This window comes from Teleopsis dalmanni, chromosome 2 (genome assembly GCF_002237135.1).
Source record: "Teleopsis dalmanni isolate 2A chromosome 2, ASM223713v2, whole genome shotgun sequence".
NCBI lineage: Eukaryota > Metazoa > Arthropoda > Insecta > Diptera > Diopsidae > Teleopsis > Teleopsis dalmanni.
The window spans coordinates 36,214,990-36,234,344 of record NC_051847.1 but is presented as its reverse complement, the minus strand read 5'-3'; the positions used below and the strand labels follow the sequence as shown (position 1 = coordinate 36,234,344).

The following is a 19,355-nucleotide window of genomic DNA, read 5'->3' as shown; positions in this document are numbered from 1 at the left end:
TTTCGGATATATATTTTCAAGATTATAAATTATTAACCTGAAGAAAAATATAAAAGAATCTTTATGTACTTTAATATATTTCCCATGTTCCTGTGGTTAGCTCTGAAGCAAACAAGCTACTGTTTTTCTAACGAAATAATTTATTAAGCTAATACTTCTTAAGCTTTAGGCAGCCCGTCCACCTATGTAAATCTTATAGAAATATAAATCAATATATGGTATATAGTCGTTTTGGATAACATTTGGTGCGTTTTTGTGAATAATGCCAGATATATTTGTTAAGGGAGGATGTCATCTTATACCTCCTTCGGTTCCCCATTTGTACAGCTCTGAAAAACTTTTCTATCTGAAAAAAAGATTAATATACCTTATTATATATAAAGTTTCATATTTTTGCAATCCGAACCTCTGAACCAAATCAACTAAAAAATTTTTTAGAGAAAATGTTTCGTTTTTATATTTTCTAGGTAGTTCGCTCTTTAGGCCAATTGCGGAAAAACAGTGCCTGATAGATGGAAAATTTTAAAAATATATTTGCAGCATAATAACATATAATACAAAGAAAATTATTAAAAAATCATCATACACCAACAATATTTCTTATGTACCTTTAGTTAGTCTTCTACAGTTCTTTCGGCAAATCGATTTATTACGATTGATATACTCTAGGTAGGTTCCTATTTATGTCTATTACAAAAAGCAGTGCATGATAAATGTACATAAACGTTAACAAAAATTGTTAAAAAACATAACTTTAAACCAGAATAATTTCCGAACTCGTTTTAATAGACACGCATAGCCCCCATATTGCTTAATTAAAAATTTATATGAAAGTAATCGGCGAAAAAGGTATTTGAAACGACAGTTGAAGAAAAAGTCTAAGAGTCTGTATCTGAAAGTGTTTATTTTAAAATATTAGAAATTGTTTGATTGGAGGTTTGTTTATGATAGACGACTTTTTAACAGATATTATATCGTAAGGTATTGAACAGTGATTCATTTTCTATTCAGAAAAGATTTTTAAAACACAAAAAATAAAATCAATAGAAAAAGTGAATACGAAACTATTCTAATTTAAATATTTAAAATTCATTTTACATAATTTCGATCTTAAAAATATTTTAAAGATATATATATTTCCAATAATAATATATATATATATCTTTTAAGTGGCCCCTCTGTCTTTACTTCGATTGCTATTTAACCAATCTGATTGTCTTTAATCCAATGTTCTACTTTTACTTTTATTCCGTAATGTATATATTTATATATATGTATATTATATATATTTTAACTCATTTGCACTTCTGTCTTAATATTATCCTTTTCCATAAAAATTTTTTTTGGACTCGCAACATGCTGCGTCCGTAAAAGTGATGAATGAGTTTGTAGAAAGTTCAGCTTACCACCACGTTCACACTCGTTCACGCATATGAAATTGAATAAATGACTTTGAACTTTTCCTTCGGAATGAAATTTTACGCTCCCACCCAAAAACTTTCCCTACGAAAACGGTTAACGAGTGTGCAGCAGCGTTCGAGCAAGCGCTGGTGTAGCCGTGCTCGAGCAGCTCCGTTATCCTTATGACGTAACACAATACGTTACAAATAACGCCATAAACCCTTATTTTATTTTGACGACTTACGTGGCTACATATGGGTCGATGGCAGCGACAGCGGCAGCGGCGGTAAATGATATATGTCGGTCGGTACATGTAAGTAGGAGCTCGAGTGTGAGGGTGGCTTTGGCAAACGCAACCTTGCATACAAACTGCAACCGGCTGCTGTGGCAATCAAAAATTAATACTTTTTCCATTATAAGAATATATGGAACACGATTCCTTTTCGGACATTTTAGGGAAAATACCACTGTTTTTCTCATTTTTATGCAATTTGTACTGTTGTTTTTCTGTTTTCTGGTTGTAAAAATTTTAATTCTTTGCTTCGTGAGACGTGGTGTGAGGCGTCCTTTTTCAGGATTTGTGTAGGGCAATGTGCGTGCCAGTTAAATTTTGCTGACATATGCGCGCGAAAATAAAAATAATATATAAAAATGCTTTTATGTAAAATGTGTGCGAGCTATTAATCCTTTTATTGATAGCGGTTTTATGTAACATCACTCTCAAAGTTTGTTTTCTCTTCTTTTTCATTTTTTCGTTTTGGGAAATAATTGCAAAGTTAACAATCAAAAAGCCATAAAGTTTGTACAAAATTCATAGAATTACAAGATTTGTTTAAGTTTTTATTAAAAAAAATTTTAAAATATCGTAATAAAAGCCTTAAATTAATTTCATTTCTCCGACCATCAACAAGTTTTTTACTCATGCAATCACTGGAGTCGTATCAACTTCAAGGCTCTACTTACTCTTGGCTATTTTCTGACTTTTCTTGCATCATAAAATTAATTAAAATTCTTTTTGTGTAAGTCATCTCATGCAAACATCCTTTTTAAAAGCAGTACTTTTCTTAAGCTACTTTGAATCCCAGTCCCTGACTTCACTTCCAGCCTCTATTCTGTTTAATTCTTGCTCTTCGCTCCCAACGTTTCATATACAAACACTGTCATAACAGCATCGCACGGTATTTTCCCTCGTATTTTTCACTTACTGTTGTTGAGTTTGTTGTGTTGTAGGCCCAGTACTAAATACTTTTCAACGTTAATACATTTAATTGCAAATTACATTTTGAAAAATTACGCGTTACAAAGCACAAATGGACAAACAAAAAATAAAAATAGAAATAAAAAAAGTTTGAAAAAGGACTTTAAAAGGAAGCTTATGTAAGCAACAGTAAAATTGATACGAGGGCAGTGAAGATTAAACTAACTGCGCGTAGTATTGCAAGGACCTCAGCACTACGTACCTTTCTTTCACGTTACGTTGCAGAAACACTATGGACACGGGCAACTTTATAAGAAACTCGTTATGCTTTAAGTGTTTTAATTCTCCTTTGTGCAATTATTTTGTGTCAAACACTGCGTATATCCTGTTTGAAACTTTTTGCCTATAAGCAATTTTAAAGCATAAAAACAATTAGTACGCTTTTGATCCTTTGTTTACCCCCACAACAACAATAACAGCAAGTAACAGTAACAGTTACAACACAACTAGAAATATATAGTTCAGGAAATATGTACGCCCAGCAATTCGAACTACAGCTTCAAATATTCTTTGGTTCTAAACAGCACACTTGAGATTTGGATCAAATATCTTTTATATATCGTTCAGCGATATATCGATTATATAATATCGATTAGATATATCTTTCAATATATCTATGGGTGGGACTTTACCATTCAATGTATAACACAATATTAATTAGATTATAATTAAAACTCAAATATTGGAAGAATAATATGATTCCCGCCTATAGTTCATATAGATATAAGTATCAAATATATATTTCAATATATCTATTGTTTGCACCTTGCCCTTAAATATATAACACAATATTAACTAGACTATAATTAAAACTCAAATATTGGAAGATTATAATTAAAACAAAATATTGGAAGAATAATATGATTCCCACCTATAGTTCATAGAGATAAGAATATTATTCAAATGTTTTTCATGGGACGTCTTGCAGTATATATCTTTCAATATATCTATGGTTTGCACCTTGCCCTTAAATGTATGTATAACACAATATTAATTAAGTTATAATTATAACACAAATATTGGAAGAATAATATGATTCCCGCCTATAGTTCATATAGATAAGAACATCAATCAAACGTTTTTCATGGGACATCTTGCAGTACTAAATTCTTTTAAGGTAATAGCTCAGCCGTAAATTAGGAAACGTTTGTTTTCAAAGCCTCAAGAGTAAGAGGCTATTTGATACTACAAAAACGTAATGTATACTTTTTGCCCGAGCGATAAATCGTGCAACTTAACATACTTACTTTAATGGCCATAACAATGGCCATTTATTGAATTTTAGCCTGACGCAGCACACCTTCTCCAGTTTAATTTGATCACTCCAGTGGAGATATGGTCTACTGTTATAACAAACCCTTTTTTCGCTAGACTATTGTCAGCTATTTTCACAATATGACTTAGTTGGTGAAGCCACTGTATGTTAATTTTCTGGATGATATCAGTGACGTGATAAATCCCTTACAGCTTGTAGATCGCTCGGATGCTGTAGTTATCGCCAACTCGTAATGGACTGAAGGGATTCTCTTGAAAAAGAACTTTTTCCCCGAAAACTCCCAGTGCTGCTTTATTATCTGTAATAGCGTCCATGCTCCTGCACCATACAGAAGCACAAGTAGAAGTTTTGACACTCCGAAGAGAGCTCTATATCCCAATAGCTCATAGTAGCATCTCTTGGCAATGGTAGTTATTCTTGTTGTTTGCTGCCGCGGTACCATACTTAACAGTACTAATAAAAACTCGGACCAGAAAAAGAAAACCTTTTATAATGTTATCTTATTCTTGGGGTTTAAATTTAATTTACTTAAATTTTATTTACCACTCGAAAATGTGTAGTGCAAGCAACTGCTCGCGAAGGAAGAAATGTAAGAAGTTTTTTTATTAAATACAACAATTATGAATAAGTTCTGCTTATCACCCTTAGATATTTTTTTAGTAAAATAAGAAACAAAAAAATAATTTATAAGCACTTTTTGCGGCATGAGTTGGCATTGGCGATATTTTCAGGATTCTTCAACATTTGTGAAAATTAGCGCCGCGAGTTGTGTATTTAAAACTGTTAGCATAAAGGGAAATAAAATCTAAAAGAATGTCAAAGTTACAATTTAAATTTAATTTTAATTAATTCTTTCTAAAGAAGAATATAATATAATGGAATTCCTATTCAATCCTACAAAGTGAAAAATATTTCGTATTTGAAAGAAATTAAAATACGCAAATAAAATACTTTATAACAAAGTCCTTTCATTTGAATGTATCTTAATAGAAATGTATATAAAACGAGAGAAGAATATATATAAGTAGATATCAAATAATTATTAAAGTAATTTTTGAACTAAGCACAATATAGATAGTATATCATGTATCTTCTTATAAAAGCAATTATTTTATCAAACAAAATAGAATTGTAAAGGTTTAACGTGTTACTCAGATAGAATAAGCCTAGCAATTTTGGTCGACAATTGTAAGCCTAGGAACTCTGCCACAAGAGAGCAAACAATCTTCTAAACTTAATAAGTAGTGGTGTCTGTTAAATCTCCGTAAGGTAAAATCTTGGTCGTAATAGCTACATAAAAGACTTCATCTTCTTAACGTTGTCAAACACTATTAATCAGCTGTTTGGCAACAAAAGGAGAATGAAGTAAGCTTTAAGCTTGATTAGGGACATGAGAGCAGCTTCTGTGTTGGGTTCAAGCTAAAAGACTTCCTCTTTTTGTTTTGACGGAAACCCATTAATGTGGGTACAATTTCGCGATTTGTTTTTACAGCTCATTGACGAGCAACCATTTAAACCAATGCAAAAAATGTTTTATTTAACCACCAATTTAATCGGTGAACCGAAAAATCTAATCAAACATTTGCCAGCTTCAACAGAAAATTATGCCACAGCATGGCAAATTTTAAGATCTCGATACGACAATAAACGTCTACTCATTACAGCGTTACTCAACAAGTTGTTAAGCCAATCGTCTTTAACTGCGGAAACTTCATCAGGTTTGAAGTCGCTGCATGATGTCACTAAGGAGTGCATTTTGGGCTTAAAGGCACAGGGTATTCTAATAGAAGAATGGGATGCAATATTGGTGCACCTCACTTTAAAGAAATTAGATAGAGGAACTCAAACAGCATTTGAACAATCTCTAAAGGATAATCGTTCACTCGTGTCGTTCGAAGAACTTCTACAGTTTATTGAAAGCCGATTTCTGTCACTGGAGGCTTTTGGCAGAGGATTCAACGTAAAGGTCTTAAACACATCGAGAGTAGTTGCTGCAACAAACGAAGGATCAAATTACGAAAAACTATGTCCGGCATGCAAGAATGATCGTCACCCATTGTACACGTGCAAGTCATTCATACAAGAACTTCCCACTAAAAGACTTCAGTTAGTTAAACAAATGCGGTTGTGCATTAATTGTTTAAAGTTTGGCCATTTTGCAAGAGAATGCTCGTCAGGCAATTGTAAAATATGCAATAAAAAACACAATTCTCTTTTACATCTGGAAGATGCAACATGCACTAACCCAAATAAAATAACAAATTCGAGTAAGTCAATAAGCCTGATCTCCAATTATAACAATTACAACAAGGGTTATGTTGTATTGGGAACAGCACGCGTAATAATACAAAGCAATAAAGGCATCAAGGTTGAATGTAGAGCATTATTAGACTCCGGTTCACAAGTAAATCTTGTAACGGAAAGACTCATCAAAAAACTAGGAGAAAATCCAATGAATGTATCCGCATGCATCGAAGGTATTGGACAAAGGAAACAAAATGCTCAAAGGCGAGTAAATTTGGGTTTTAGTTCCAAAATCAATGAATATGCCGCAAGAGTGGAAGCGTACGTGTTACCAAGTATCGTGTCTGATCAACCGAGCATGCAGCTCGACATTTCAAATTGGGACATACCGAGCAATATTAAGTTGGCTGATCCTTGCTTTCACCAAAAGGGTAATATTGATCTCTTACTGGGGGCAGAATTCTCACATGAACTGCTGTCGATCGGACAGATTAAAATTGGCAATAATCTTCCAATATTGCAAAATACGTTACTGGGCTGGATTGTGATAGGAAAAATAACTGACAACAATTTAGGTGTGCAGATGCAAACATGCGGCATTTGCTCGGACGATGAAGAACAAATAGAAAAGGTGATAGAGAAATTTTGGCAACTCGATGAAGCATCACCTACAAACAAAAACGTAACTCAGCAAGAAGAGTTGTGCGAATCACATTTTATAAACAATGTACAAAAAACCAACCATGGTCGATTTATTGTGAGATTACCGTTTCAACAAAATCCATCAATTCTCGGAGAGTCTCAAAACACAGCGATAAACCGATTTTATGCCCTAGAAAGAAGATTAAGCAAAGATGAAGCAGTCTGGAAGCAGTATGTAGAATTTATGGATGAGTACGAAAAGTTGGCCCACATGAGCAAAATTCATATCGAGGACATCACATCACATTATTTGATCCCACATCATTGTGTAATTCGACCTACCAGTAGTTCAACAAAATTGAGAGTAGTGTTTGACGCATCGTGCAAGACCAACAACGGGTTATCATTAAATGACATATTGTTAACAGGCCCAAAAATTCAGAGTGAATTGTTTTCCATTTTACTTCGTTTCAGATGCCCCAGATTTGCATTTTGCACAGATATTGAAAAGATGTATAGACAAATCCTTATACATCCAAATGATAGAAAATACCAAATCATTGCGTGGAGAAGATCGCCTAACGACCCATTGCAGTTTTACCAATTAAATACAGTAACTTATGGCACAAGGTCAGCGCCATATCTGGCTACGAAGTGTTTGCAGCAACTAGCAAAAGACAAATCAACTAAATACCCGCTTGGAGCCTTGGCAATTATAAATGATTTTTATGTGGACGATTGTCTTAGTGGATCAGATAGTCTTGACACAGCTTTAGAAATACAACGTCAACTTCACGATTTATTGGAATCAGCTGGTTTCAAATTGCGAAAATGGTGTGCTAATAATCCTTTGCTGCTTCAAGACATAGCAAAAGAGGACCAAGAGGTCGATTTAGATTTCAGCAATGAAGACCAAGCATCAGTCAAAACATTAGGATTATCGTGGCAACCAAAGCGTGACAAATTCAGCATAAGGATTGATTTAACCCCATCTAAGCGAATAACAAAAAGATCGATAACTTCTAGTTTAGCAAAAATATTCGATCCCCTGGGTATTTTGGGTCCAGTGTTAGTAACAGCAAAAATACTAATTCAAGATCTGTGGCAACTCAACTTATCATGGGACGAAGCTGTGCCGAGTGAAGTACATACCAGATGGATTAATTTCTGTGACGAGTTAAGGTCATTGCACCATTTTCAGATAGATAGGCATATTTTTGGACAGCAGATTGCTTCATCGGTGCAACTCCATGCATTTTGTGACGCTTCCGAAAAGGCTTATGGAGCAGCTATATACATTCGAGCAACACTGAAAGATGGACGCTTGATCAATCGACTGCTATGCTCTAAATCTCGGGTCGCCCCACTCAAAAAGCAAACCATTCCACGCTTAGAATTGTGCGCTGCTCTTCTAGGAGCCACATTAATGAATAGGGTAAAGGGCGATTTAAATCATAAGACAGAATCATATTACTGGACTGATTCTGAAATTGTACTCTACTGGATTAATTCATTGCCAGCAAAACATCAACAATTTGTAGCAAACAGGACTGCGGCAATTCAAGACTTATCCGCACCAAGTCAGTGGCGACATGTAAGTTCAAGACTAAATCCAGCAGATGCCTTATCACGCGGCATCAAACCATCTCAATTGCAAACTCATAATTTATGGTTCTATGGTCCTATGTTTCTACATGGTCGTGAAGATATGTGGCCAGAAGAATTTAATAAGGCCCTATGCAATCAGCCAGACAACGCCGAGTTAAAAAAAACTTCGCAGAAAGTGATGCTAACAGCAACCGAAGATGATACTGAATGGATATACAAGGTAAACCACAGAAATTCTTTTAACACATTGCTTCACATTGTTGGTTATGTGCTACGGTTCATAAGGCGTAGTAAGCGACTTCAATTTAATAATCATACCAATGAATTACATCCGGAAGAGTTAGAAGAATCACTTAGGTACATCGTGAAATGCATTCAGGCTACTGAATTCAAGGAAGAGGTAATTGATTTAAAGCATCGCAAACTGGTGAAAGCATCTAGCTCGTTAGCTGCATTGACTCCGTTTTTAGATAAATATGATATCGTTCGGGTCGGAGGAAGATTAGACGCATCAAATCTAACATATAATGCTAAACATCAAATGCTCCTCCCATACAATGACTGCATAGTTAAGCTATTAATGAAGAAAATTCACGAAGAAAACATGCATTGCGGTGGCCAAGCATTATTGGCAGCGACACGGCAAAAATTTTGGCCGATCAAGGGGAAGGTAATGGCACGGTCCATCGTGCAACACTGTATTCGTTGTACAAGGTGTAGACCTGTAACTTTCAATCAAATTATGGGAAATCTTCCACATGCTCGAGTCCATCCAAGTAGACCATTTCTTAACACGGGAGTCGATTTTTGTGGACCAATTTGGGTACACTACAAAGTAAGAGGAAAGCGGCCGCACAAGGCATATATTGCTGTTTTCTGTTGTTTTGCCACCAAGGCAGTACATTTGGAGCTGGTAAGTGACCTAACTACCGACGCATTTATTGGATCAGTTAAACGTTTTGTTGCGAGGCGTGGGCTTTGCCAAAATCTATTTTGTGACAATGCAACTAATTTTGTTGGAGCCAATAACAAACTGAATGAACTAGTAGAAATAATTTACTCAAAAAAATCAGGAGAAGTAATTGAAAGAGCGTGCAGCAAAAAAGGTATTAAATTTAACTTCATTCCTCCTCGTACGCCTCACTTCGGAGGACTCTGGGAAGCAGCAGTGAAGTCGGCGAAACATTTACTTGTGCGCAGCGTTGCCACAGAATCCTTAACGTACGAAGAGTTAGAAACAGTTGTTATTGAAATAGAGGCGATTTTAAATTCAAGACCGATTACTCCAATGTCGAATGATCCAAATGACTTTGAAGCACTTACGCCAGGCCACTTTCTAATTGGTGAAGCTCTTACAGCACCAGCAAGTACAACCACAACAAATTTAAAGACATCATTACTAACGAGGTGGAAATTGGTGTCCCACATAAAACATGAATTCTGGAGACGGTGGAACTCTGAATATCTAAATGAGCTACAATACCGACGTAAATGGCGAGAAGAATGCAAAAATTTGCAAGAAAACACTTTAGTCATCATGAAGGATGGAAATTTACCTCCTCTTCAGTGGGCATTGGGTCGAGTAACCAATATACATAAGGGTACTGACGGAATGGTACGTGTGGTCGATGTTAAAACAGCATCAGGTATTGTGAGACGTGCCATACATAATTTGGCTCCACTTTTTTTTGAAACCAACGACAGTGAAGATGACAAGATACCACCAATACAACCAAAAGAAGCAACAAGGCAACAACTGACAGCATCAAAAAGGCCTATACAGGTACCAAATTCATCGGTTAGTAGTATCAATCATTTCGGACGCAATTCGAAGGTATCCAAACGATCGAGCAACTGCTGATCTCACACCAAAAATCTGGGGAAGACAAAACATGATGTAAAATTTTTAAATAATATAAGTACACAGTTATCTGATGAGGCGTCCAGCGATGTACTTCAGTCTATGATTCATCAACGTAATATTTAATATGGCTTAAATTCACTTTTAAATTTAAATTTAAATTTTATAAATACATTCAAAATTTTGAATTAATAACCAATAAATTAATTGTAACTAATTGAAATTATTAAAATTCACATATGAAACTTTTAATTGTTCTTATAAACTTAATAACAAAAAATGTTAACAATGCTTTTTACAATTTTGACAGTTGAAAATCATGTGCAATTTAAGATGTAAACAAGCAAAAAAAACAACACAGAAGCAAGCTCTCATGACCTAGATCAACTTGTTTATTTAAAATTAAGGTGCAGTTATGCCATATCAATTGCAGGCATGCATTTTATCGCACTTTTAGTTAAATTATTCAAATTATTCAAATAATTCAACGCGGGGGAGGATGTTAAATCTCCGTAAGGTAAAATCTTGGTCGTAATAGCTACATAAAAGACTTCATCTTCTTAACGTTGTCAAACACTATTAATCAGCTGTTTGGCAACAAAAGGAGAATGAAGTAAGCTTTAAGCTTGATTAGGGACATGAGAGCAGCTTCTGTGTTGGGTTCAAGCTAAAAGACTTCCTCTTTTTGGTTGAACGGTCAGACGAGTAACAACTGGTAAAAAATAGCACATTTAACAACAAATTGTCCAAACTACCTGGAAATAAATAAAGAAATAAATAAACACATAAAATACAAATAAGAATTTTGGAGTTGATCTTTTTATTACAAATTTGATTAGTAAGGCAAACTACGAGTTTAAGTGCTCGGCAGTTTACCATTAATAAATACAAAATATATCATCCAACGCGTGCATGTGCGTGTTGGAAGTTTGATATAACTTCTTGGAAATTAATAAGAACAAACGCGTTCTTATCAGTGTCAATCAAATTAAGTTCATTATTACAAGTCTTTGTTTATTAGGTATTTATGCAACTAAATACTCAGCGTAGCTTTCGTAATACTCTTACGATAAGGGCATGAAAGAAAATATAGAATATCGATAAGTGGTGAAGACCTATTTGCATTACTTTAACCAATTTATTTCTTTTCTACAATTTTATGAAACTTTTGTGCAATTGATACCATAAATTTCTTAGAGAGTATTTCTGGGTCCTCAAAGAAGCTTTTTCTAAAAACTAAATCCCAGCTAATTGCTAGACCTATATTTTTGTACAACAGCTACAGATCTTGATAACTTTTCCTCTTCCTCTTGACATGGATCACAAGGATCATCAATTAGAACTCTAACTCTCTGTTGAGGACTGCCTATTAAGTAATAACCAGCTGCAAGAGATCTGATGTTCCCAATTCCTATCGTATTTAAGTTAATTAGTATAGTGGTTAGTATAGTATGAATGGCTAAATTTATTTTTTCTTAGTCCAAGTGCTTTCAACTTAAAGACATTTTAAACCTTTTCGAAGAAAAAAGAGGTACTAAATGGAATACCTAGTAAATACCTAGTAAATATATCAGGTTAGGTTAATAGCATGAGATGACGTGCGTTGATATAACTGTCAGCACTTCCAATCGGAGATATTTATTGAGAATTATGTTATCCTTAAAGTTACCTAGTATAGTCGAATTATACTAGCTATTGTTATTTATTGTTATTATGCTTGTTAAGCCATTTGGTCTTGGAGTTAGAGCTAAGGAGATCCGACAAGTCTATTTTCTGTATAACTGTAAAGCCATTAAAATAACAGTTTTTAATAAATAAAAGTCACTTTGTGTGTAGTCCTGAACAAAAATATAGAAAGCAAATAATTAATTCTATATTATTCTCACAGGTAATTTAGTTACTAATGTATAAATAATGGCTGCATTTTTATGTGTCAGTTAATCGGCTGTACAGTTAAAGTAGTAGTCATTATGTTCTGGTATCGAGACAATGAAAGGATTGTTGGATTATTGTATCTGTTTATAGTAAAACTAACAGTTGATATCAAATAATTTTAAATATATAAATTTAATACTAGATTCACATACTAGATTTTCCTTTTGCTTTAAAAGCAACAACAATTGACAGCTAAAACTACAAACATGACAAATAAAATTACAAACAGAACTCTCGTGTGAATCCAGTATAAAACTATATGTTAAAATTGATTGTTAGTCCCTATGATCAGATTTCTTGTGCTATTATTTTTCAGTATCAGGATTATGCAAACGAAATAAGCAATTTGATATCCTTACAATAATTTCTAAAATTATGTCAATATTACCAGTAACTTAATTTAACTAAATAATTTACAATCTTAACAAAGAAATTATTTATCCTCCACACTGAAGTAAAAAAGTACCCATGTCTGTTTATCTCTCTATTAATATTAATCCTTCAAAGAGTATACGAACAAATTAAAGGATTTGCGTTTTGCACATTAAGAGCAACAAAGAAAGAAAAATAAAAATAATTCGATATTTTTTTACTCAAAATATACAAAAAACTATATATAAAAAGAAAATTTAAAAATTAATGACTTCTTTTGTTAGCTGCTTAATTTATAGTATTTTTAATAGGTAATGTCTTGTAAAAAGGATTCTTAGAAATAAATGGTCCCCTTCTCAATAAAAATAAAGATAAAATAACAAAAGGCAAATTTCGCAAGGATCTTCAGATAAAAAAATATCTTAATGTAAGTTATTTTTAAAATGAAATTCAAGCCTAATGGAATTACTTATTTTCAATGAAAAATTAGTATCCTTTCTGAGCCGTGTTTTTTCTTCATTGTGTAGGCGTTACCTTTGCTTATAAATGTCAAAATTTCAACAAAGCCAACAAACAATGATAATTCATTATTTGACAAATTTATTGTTGTTGACATTGCAAAAAAAAAAAACAGCAAAAATTTATTATTCTTCAATAAAACAACAACTTCTTATAGACAATAAATATAAAATTTGATATGAGTGGTAGCGCAACTCTTTTAATGCCATTGCCATCAATCATAATGGATGTATTTTACACAAACAAACCATTTTTCTGCGTCATTAAACATGGGCTTACAGATTGACTTGTTAAAGGGTTGACAAGCGCTGACAAATTTTTCTGCCAAAAAAAGTGTTATCCTTCACATCCTTAAGTGCGCACATAACCCTTTTTGTGTATGCGCATTGAATGCATAGAGTTGCGTTTAATGGCTTATTAAGCGTGGAATTGTAGCTGCTATTTGGAGTTGTTAAAGGGTTGAAAAGGGTTGGAAAGGGTTTTAGTTGTTGGAAGGACTTGCAGGACTTAAAATTGTTGAATTAAAGTGTTGTACCAGCAAATTACACCGCTAATTAAGTTAAAATAATTGCTGAAAAAGGGTTCAAATAATGCTTAATGTGATTATAAGTGTATTTTACGATAATAATATAATCGAAAATGGGTAATAACTGGAAAGGGTTACTTCTTGAAAAGTGTATTCAATTATAAGTTTTTAATTATATTAAGTGTCCTTATCTAATATGTGATAGTAGGTTTATTTATAAACTAGATCTATGCAATAGAAGAAAATGTATTGTATTTTGGTAAGACGATTACCAAAAATTCTGAGAACAACAACAAAATGTTGCAAAACATGCTATGTGAATGCATCGTGATATCTAAAATGTGAATTAAGTCTAAACAAGATCTGATCATATTAAGAGTAAATTCATGTACTTAAACAGTCTATGCAATCTTTATAACATTGAAAAGATTCACCTGTCAACATTAATCTGCTCAATATGACCCTCTCTTTGTCTTTCGTTAATATAAGAAACTCTCTCTAAGAATTTTTCGTATATCATCTATTCTATTGTGATATATTCAATATATTCACACCACATGATCATCACATGAATTAAATAATTTATTGAGTACTTGCTAACGTACTTAAGAACAATCCGTTACTGGATTTCAATCTGACGCAACATGTATGTTCAGGCGCCTCTGCTAAGTACACACCTGCTCCAGTCTTGTGTATTAAGTCCGGTTACTGCTCCTTCAACTTGATCCTACTACTGCTTCAAATACCATTTTCACTGCAGCATCTTCATCCATTCTCACAACATCATCAAGTCAGCAAAGCCGCTGGATGTTAATTCGCCGAGTTATGTCAATGTCGTGATAAAGCTCGTACAGCTCGTGGTTCAACGGATGCAGTAGGCGTCGCCAATTTGTAGAGAACCGAAGATGTTACAAAAAACTTTTCTCTCGAACACTCCCAGTACTGCTTCATCATTTTTTGATAACGTCTATGCTTCTGTGAACAGTCCAACTATACGATTTCTTAAAAGACATTAAATAGATCAATATTAGTAGAACAATACTGAAGACTTTTTTAAATTGTCCATGCTGTGTTTATGGTCATGAATAAAATCTATATTGGCATGCTTAAGATATATATCAAAGGTGTAGTAAAAGAATTTCTATCTAATTTCTATCTATCTATTCTAAACTGTCTATTATTACATTTGAATAACTATTTTTTTTAGCAACACTCATGCATTTTATGTTAAAATTAAAGGTTTTGAGTAAAAAATAACTGCATGGGGTATAAAGTTTAATAATCCATCTATTTAGTTTTAATCTATCTCTGGGAATTGAAATAATGGAATACTTAGCTATTATATATATGTTAACCAAAACAATTGTAATTTTTCTATAAAGGATTAAATTCATAAAACAAAGGTCGGTTAAAGGAGAAATGAATTTAGTCTACCATAAGTAACCATGACTGTGAAGAACGAAGGCGCACCCTTGATAGGAAATTTTATATATAAATAACATAAGTTATTATCGAATAACAGAACTAAAACTATTTATGTATGAAGATCAACGATTTGTACATTTTATATATTTATAATATTTTTATGTTTAGTGTAGTAAGTATATTGTAGCTACTTTCTTTTTTATCCCAAATACCTTCAGTTGGTTATCTTTTCATATTGAATCATACTTATGTCACGTTTCAAAATAATTATGATGGATAGGTCTTGGACCTATCCAATAATTTTATTGATTAAAAAATTTATAAAAATTTTCTTAAGCACTTGTTATTTGACTCTTTCACTTTCTTGGATTCCTAATAGTCTCATTAAATAAAATTTTCTTGATAAGCAGGTGAGTTTCCATCCATTTAAAGTCATTTACGAATTGCGTTCAAAAGTATATATTGTATATATTATATTTATGACTTACAATTACTCTGACAATATTGTATTCCAAGAAGGTTTCTTATTGCAAGTATTTTTTAACATTTTTTAACTGCAATATTTTTTTTTATTTGATAAGATAACAATTATTTCACTCAACTACAAAACGATCATATATAACACCACATGAATCGAGTAGATAATGCTTGCATGAAATGCCGACAACTTCAAGTTGTTCAGTAAAAAGTTCTCTCCAGCAGTTGTGTTTCTAACCTTGCAATGCACCTACTGACCAACTTCTACAGTCTACATTCAAGTAAATCCTTTGCAAGAAAAATGTATGTAAAATCATCAATTTTGTGTGTTGTTCCAAAAATTTGGCAAATGTTGCATGTCAGTTCCTTGCTATTGTCTGCATGCATGTCCTGCTGTTTTTACTAATGTTACAAATTTAATAAACATGAGCACCTTTCGGACATCTTGCATTTCGGGTTAAGACAATGCCCTTAAACTCTATTTCTGTTACAATTTTAATTTAATGTTTTCTTTTAAAAATAATAAAATACATAATTTGTGAGTTGATATGTGAGTTGTGAGTTGATTAATGATATTTTGGCAAAAGTGTTTCTTATCTATTGAATTCAGTTCCACAGGTACTTTGTTTCGATGCACTTTGTCCTTACTGCCACTTCCAAGCTGTATTTACGGATCACTGGTGGCACTGTAGGTGTTGGCGCATTTGTCTTAAATTTTTGCTTTTATTTGTATTTTTATATATTAATTGACTTACAGCTAATGATTAATGACAACGTTTAACAAAACTTAAAAGAGTTTGAAAAAATTCTAATAACATTACCATATGAATAGATGAGTTGAGAAAAGGATTCTAGAAAATGAAATTAAATTTACATGGAAAAAATTTATTTTATTTTAAATAAAAAGGTTTTTTAGGTTTATATTAAAATATATTTCTGATTTTGGTACAACACTGGCATTCAAGATATTTTGTTTTGAGGTAAAGTTTTGCCATATTACAATATGAATCATATAGCAACCGCGGAACATGTTAAAATTGTGAAATCTAGACACAAAACTTATTATAAGTTTTTGCATGAAATTTTCTTCAATGATTAGGATCATTTATCGTTTAGTGAATTTATTTACTAATAATATTGTCACATCTGTAGCAGTGAGACAATTAAAATCCAGAAATTACTATAAAAAGATCGTTGCTTATGAAAAAAGTTTCTGTATTGTGTAGCATTTGGTCTGGAGGTATGATAGACGTATAGTTTACTGACAAATGACAAAGGTGTAATATAAACTATTAATTTTAAATACTAAAGCCACATTATTATTAATTATTTTTGAGTGACTTACATATAAAATATTCACGGACTTAATAGAACTATCTCAGAACTCAAACAAAACATCCTGTTTTGGATTTGATGGTCGAGTTATTCGCAGACAAGTAGTTTCATATTTTGTTAGTAAGATCTTGCTACTAAGATCATGTTATCATCACTGGACTTATTTTGTCTAGGGTGATGCAAAGGATCGCATTTATGCTGATGATACCGAAAGTTTTAACGCTTTAAAAACTAACATTTAGGTCGAGTTATTGTGATATATTTGCCCACAATTTATTGAAAATTACTAGAGAAGGCTCTAGTACTGTACCGCAAAGAATATTTTAATGATATTGAATTTTATACTTAACAGTAAAGTCCAAATAACATAATGAAATAAAAACTTGAGCACAAGCTGATTCCCATGCTTTTGAGAATCATGTGTTTCCATGATTCCCATATTTATTTAGTTAATTTTGAAAATCTTCTAGAATTAGTTATGATTCATGAAACCAATACCTTTAATATTATTAAAGTGAATATTATTAAAGTATTACATACGACTAAAACGATATAAAAAGTATATACCTGCGTAAATCCTTTCGTATTTTATAAATATCATTTTGCTTAAAATATTCTTCCAATTATCCTCTGCAAACCTTCCAGTTTTTATCATAATGGCGCCTATCGATAAACCTCATACCAATCACTTGTCAAATACAAAATGACACAAAATGTATAAAGCTGTATCAAACAGGACAATCGATAAAGACCTCCTTAAAGGGTATAAAAAAAGGACTAAGGAAAAATTAGAAATATCCAATTGTATACTAAACGAAAATGAGAAAAAATGCTATAAGTATGACGACATATAATTTTACGTTTCAACGAAATTTCGATTATGTTACGATTGAGACATTGACAGCGCCACACAATTATTTCGTTGCTACCATTTAGGCTACCAAAATACTCATATACCGACACAAACAAGACATAATGATAAAAGGAATTGATAATACCCTTTTTTCCAACCCACAATCACTTGACAATATCTTTTGGGAGGGCCAGCCAATATGGCTGAAATTGATGAGACTGCAGCGATAACAACGAAATTGACTCTGCTTAGCACAAAGGATAACGGCATTAAACTACAACAGCAAAAATTGTTATAGAAAAATAAAAAATTAAAAAACAAAAAAAAAACGAAAAGCAAAGCACAAAGAAACAACAAAATTAAAGGACCTTCGAACGTGCCTTTTACCTCTTTAACGTGTTCAGTCAGAATTTTAGCTGAAGTGGCATAACTATAACAAACCCAAAGTCAGTATTGTTAACAATGTATCTCGCAGTTGACTATAAAACATGTCATAAGGATAAAGCAAAGCAAAGTGAAAAGATAGTGCAGTGAAAAACAGAGTGAAGTCAAAAGGAAATTGTTGAGCACCTCATAGGCATTTTGGTCAAGTAGCTCCTGATTGTGATTTGGCAGTGTAGCCATGAAATGCCAGACACGGTAGCGTTTGGATAGCTTCTTGCTAACCCTTAACAACTCGTATAGCTTCCTTCGTCCTATCGTAATGGTGACATTTTTACTTTCTTTATTATAAATTTCACCGAGGACATTATTGCTGCGGCCAGTGTTATAATGTGGCTTATATGTTTCACCTGTTCAGGGTTTATAGATTGACCCTAATAATCGATTCCTTATTTATCTGTAACATTTTTGTTTTTTGTACTCCGTCTTATGTGCTCATAAATTTTCAACAAAATTGAACCAATTATTTCGTTTAAGATGACGTGTGTATGCTGGAGCCACATAATTTTACATCAACCACAACATGTTCTTTAGGTGTGTTTTAGCCCGGCTATGTAATCGAAAGATATTTCTAATTATTGTGGTTCCATTTTACTTATTAAAATTATGTTTAACTGTGTGGTCGGCTAAATTTTTATCCTTTGTTAAAAATTTTGTTTCATTTAAGCGTGATTAAGGGTTTAGTGTCTATGCAGCTTGTAATTTTTTTTTATGAAGTGATTATTCAATAATCTCATAATTATAGAAATTTTTTTTATGTTAAACTGTTGCAGGTGAATTTTTTTTAAACATCACCTTTAAATAGATTTGGTGCAGTAAAAGTATAGTTAAGGATACTATAACTGGTATACTCAAGGATAATGCAGCTAGTATGTTTTCCTTTAAAAAATATGGTATAATTAGTCCTACCTAAATGAAGTAGATATCATAAAAATGATATAAGAAAGCTATTATAATGCAGTTGTTCATATGCAATGCTTTAATTATATTGTACAACAAATAAATTAAAGATTGATTCAAGAGAGATATTAAAGTTCAGGTGTACATATTTAAAACTTGAGATATATATTAAATTAATTATATATTTAATTAATTATATATGAAATTGATTATATATCAAATAATTATATATCAAATTAATTATATAAAAATAATTACATATCAAATTAATTACTTGAAAAT

The 19,355-nt window shown here is 32.4% G+C and overlaps 1 protein-coding gene across 1 annotated transcript; it reads left to right on the top strand.

The window, feature by feature from the left end:
• The first annotated feature begins 5,387 nt into the window (after positions 1-5,387).
• On the top strand, positions 5,388-10,290 carry LOC119674311. Its single transcript, XM_038085443.1, has one exon. The coding sequence runs from the start codon at positions 5,395-5,397 to the stop codon at positions 10,288-10,290; it is 4,896 nt and encodes a 1,631-aa protein (XP_037941371.1). The 5' UTR covers positions 5,388-5,394.
• The last annotated feature ends 9,065 nt before the right edge of the window (positions 10,291-19,355 follow it).